Genomic DNA, 3,916 nt, shown 5'->3' on the forward strand with positions numbered 1-3,916 from the left:
TTTTTTTTTTTTTTTTTTGTATTATTATTATATTATTATTAACCTTCAATTAAAAAAAATTAATTTTGAATTCGATAATTACATACTTACTAGTTGAGCTAGGTTTAAATTAACTAAATAATAGTAATATCATCGTTAAAATGTTAATTTTAGCATAGTTTCACTAATTAAAACATATATTATCGATGAAAAGGTAGAAATTTATTTCTCTGTTGAATTCAAAAAATAAAAAATAAAAAATTTCCGTTATAGAACGTTGGCATGACATTTAATATAATTTAGGTTTGTGTTAGTGTCGAGAGCTTAAAGATTTGTAATTTGACAACATATTTTAGGGTTTGGCTTTACCTAAATTTGGTCACGAGGTGATGAAGTAAGATGAGGATCTCTAGCTTGGCAAGTTCGTTCCCCGGGCAAGAATTTACTCCATTACCAAATGGCATGAATGTATTGGGTCGTGGAGCCACCTGCATAACCAAACAAAAAAAAAATTGAATTATTGAATTTTTAAAAATTTATGGATTTACTAAACACAAAATTTGAAAGTTCCTGCGATATAATTTTAAAAGTTTAAGAACTAAATTTATAATTTAATTATTCTTTTAGCGAGCTAAATTTGAAAGCTTACCTCAAATCTAGAGGGATCGAACGTATGAGGATGATTGAAGTAGTCGTGGTTGTGATGAATATTCCTAAACAAGGGCATGACCTTCCATCCCTTTGGTATAAGGTACCCTAAACAAATATAATATAATATTATTTACTTAGCTAATATGATATTTTCATTAATTAAAAATAAATATATTGTTGAAATTACCAAATTACCCATGAAATGTACCTTTATATTCCACGTCAACCACTGCCTCCCTAAAAGTGAAGGATATGATGCTAGCCATCCTCAAGCTCTCTAATACAACCTGAAAATAACCATATGCTTTTGATTAAATTTCTATTATTATTACCTTAAATTTTTTTGATATATTTGAGGACAAAATCGACCTATATAAAAAGTCAAGAGACGTATTTTTAGTTTTTATATTAATTTAGGAGTCTAAGTCAAAACCCACCGCTAGTAAATATGGTCATATTCGAGTTTTTCCTTTTCGCTTTCCCTCCGAGTTTTAAAATAGGTCTGTTAGTGAGAGGTTTCCACACCATTATAAGAAATGCTTCGTTTCTCTCTTTAACCGATGTGAGATTTCACAATTTACTCCCTTGGGGGCCAAACATCCTCGTTAACTCACCACTCGTCGTCTTGCTCTGATATCATTTGTAACAGGCTAAGCCCACATGAACTTACTTCCCAACCCATACTGTAAATGATGTTGAGACCCAATCAAGCTGGACTACCGAACCCTAACAATAAATAATGGGTTGAGTTAAATTTTTTCAGTTTGGGTTAGGTTGAATTTTTAGAAAATTAGAAATTTGGACGGGTTTGTAGGTTGACATTTTTTGTTCGGGTCAACCTAACCAACCTAAAAATAAGGTCACGACCAAACCCAACTTACCCTACTTTTAAGAAAATTAAGAATATCTTAAATTTGTATCCGCTCTTAGTAGTGCGTTATGACTTGTGAACGCTCCATATTTAAACTTTATTAGATTTTAGTTATTTATGTAACATGTATATATGGTAGATAAGTATTAAAAAAATCGAAACTCAACCCAACCTAACCGAAAATAGAGGATTGAGTTTTGCACTGTATTAGAGTTGCTCGAGTCATCAACTCAACCAACCTACTCCAACCCAACCCGAACCTACTCTTGAAGACAAAGTAAAAAGTCAAGCATACCCTATGAGTAAAGGGCATGTCCTTAATCTGAGCCCAAGACAGAGGCATCTTCCCCTCTCCATTTCTTCTATAAATTTCCACGTGCTCAGCCTACAAATTTTACAAAAACACCATTAAAACGACCGCGTTTTGTCTGAACCAAAAAGCAAAAAGACATTCTTACCCTGACAGCCTCAAACAGCTTCAAACTGTCATGAAGATACTTCAGAATCCATGTCAGAACACTCGCCGTCGTGTCCTGTGCCGCAAACAGAACTCCGATGACGTTGTCGGCGATCTGTTCCTCACTCAATCTCTCTCCATTTTCATCTCTGTAGCTCAAAAGCTGACCCACAAAATCTCTCTCCGCCGCCCCTTTTTCTCTCCGCTCCTCAATTATCTCTCTCAGAATCTCTCTCAGCTTCTTCCTCGCCTTCAATGAAACTGTGTGTCAGAAAACAACATGGGAATCTCAGAATGTTTGAAAAAAATTGGGTGTTTTTCGTTTTCTTACTGATAATGCTTTTGAATATGCTGTTCCTGGTAGTCTGGTCGGAAAAGAGTTGTAGCCTTTGTCTAATATGCAGTAATTTTCTTTCAGCTTCTCGCTGTAGTGAGTTTCTAGCTTACCAAACACGGCCACAATCGCTACCTCGAAAGAGAACTGAAACGGAAAGAACAATTCTTAGTTTCTTCGGAAATATATGTACGAAGGAGTAATTTATTAGGAATCGCGACTCTACACACTGGTATAATATCGTCCACTTTGAGTATAAGCTCTCATGGTTTTGCTTTAAACTTTCCCAAAAAGCCTCATATCAGTGGAGTGTGGGGACTCCCTCCAAAGTATACTATAGAGCTTCCCTTAAGTCCTATGGAGCTCTCAAACAACCTCTCCTTAATCGAGGCTTGACTTCTTCTTTGGAGTCCTCGAACGAGCTTCCCCAACGACTCCCTCCCAACGATTTTCAACAATTCTTCCCTCGAACAAACTGTACACTATAGAGCATTTCCTGAGACCCCTATGAAGCTCTCGAATAACCTCCTCTTAATTGAGGCTTGACTCCTTCTTTGGAGTCCTCGAACAAAGTACACCCTTTGTTCAACACTTAATCACTTTTGACTACCCATTTGAGGCTCACAATTTCTTTTTTCGACATTTGAGAATTCTATTGACATAACTTAGTTAAGGGCAGGACTTTAATACCATGTTAGAAATCACGATTGTTCACAATGATATGATATTGTTCGCTCTGAGTAAAAACTCTAGCGACTTTGCTTTGGGCTTCCCAAAATACCTCATACCAATGGAGATGTATTCTTTAATTATATACTCATGAACGCCAATTAAGACTCCCTCCGAACAATCTTTCCGTCCGATTTATATAAAAGTCTCTGTTCTTACAAACCTTTTTCATTTGAAGGAAGGTATTGACGACATGGCCGGTGGCGGCCCAAGAATCGACGGCGGAAATGGCGGCGGCTTCAATGCGAGGAACAAGAGTAGTTCTGAGGCGTTCAAGACAGAGAGAATTTTGAACAAGCTTCCTGAGGTTAGAATGGTAGTTACCCTGATGGAAGAAAAGCGCCGCCGGACCGATCAGAGTCTCCTTGCTTTTAGGGTAAGTCGGCCGGAATAAATGGGCGTTGGTCACCAAAACAAACCGGGCAGCGGCGGCGCTTGCCAACATCACACAAGGACATCCCAAAATATTGGTCTTAAAAATCTCTCCAAATCTGCCACCAAAAACAAAAACCCAGTTAGAATTTCTGGTTTTTTTTGTGTTCTTTTTGGATAAATTCGACAACTTTGTTCTCTTTTAAGGAACCTCCTCTGTTTTTCTGAGAAAAATATGTTGGGATCTTGAGAATAAAGCTGCAGAGTTTCTCCAAACCATGGCAGACCCATAGAACCAGGAGGAAGCTTAAGAGCTTCTTGGGCTTTTGGCTTTTCATTTCTCTTTAGAAATGAAATGGAAAAGAAAGCTAAAAGAAAGAGAGATATTATAATGGAGAGAGGAACAGAGAGAGCCTCCATTAAAGCAAAATTGCAGCAATCTCTCTGTTTTCTCTCTGTTTCTCGGGGGAGAGATTAAGCAGAGAGCAACAGATAGTAATGAGTTGGGGGATTTAGGGTTTAA

The 3,916-nt window shown here is 37.1% G+C and overlaps 1 protein-coding gene across 1 annotated transcript in view; it reads right to left on the minus strand.

The window, feature by feature from the left end:
• LOC111455363 (abscisic acid 8'-hydroxylase 4-like) overlaps positions 1-3,852 on the minus strand; it is a 5,451-nt gene extending 1,599 nt beyond the window's left edge. Inside the window, exons 1-8 of the mRNA XM_023096991.1 lie at positions 3,605-3,852; positions 3,185-3,512; positions 2,290-2,439; positions 1,960-2,208; positions 1,797-1,886; positions 839-917; positions 629-735; positions 349-467 (exon numbers count right to left, since the gene is read on the minus strand). Coding sequence (XP_022952759.1) covers positions 349-467; positions 629-735; positions 839-917; positions 1,797-1,886; positions 1,960-2,208; positions 2,290-2,439; positions 3,185-3,512; positions 3,605-3,813 — 1,331 coding nt within the window. The 5' untranslated portion in view covers positions 3,814-3,852. The remainder of the gene's footprint in view (positions 1-348; positions 468-628; positions 736-838; positions 918-1,796; positions 1,887-1,959; positions 2,209-2,289; positions 2,440-3,184; positions 3,513-3,604) is intronic.
• Between the last annotated feature and the right edge of the window lie 64 nt (positions 3,853-3,916).

Source organism: Cucurbita moschata, unplaced genomic scaffold (genome assembly GCF_002738365.1).
Source record: "Cucurbita moschata cultivar Rifu unplaced genomic scaffold, Cmos_1.0 Cmo_Scf00017, whole genome shotgun sequence".
NCBI lineage: Eukaryota > Viridiplantae > Streptophyta > Magnoliopsida > Cucurbitales > Cucurbitaceae > Cucurbita > Cucurbita moschata.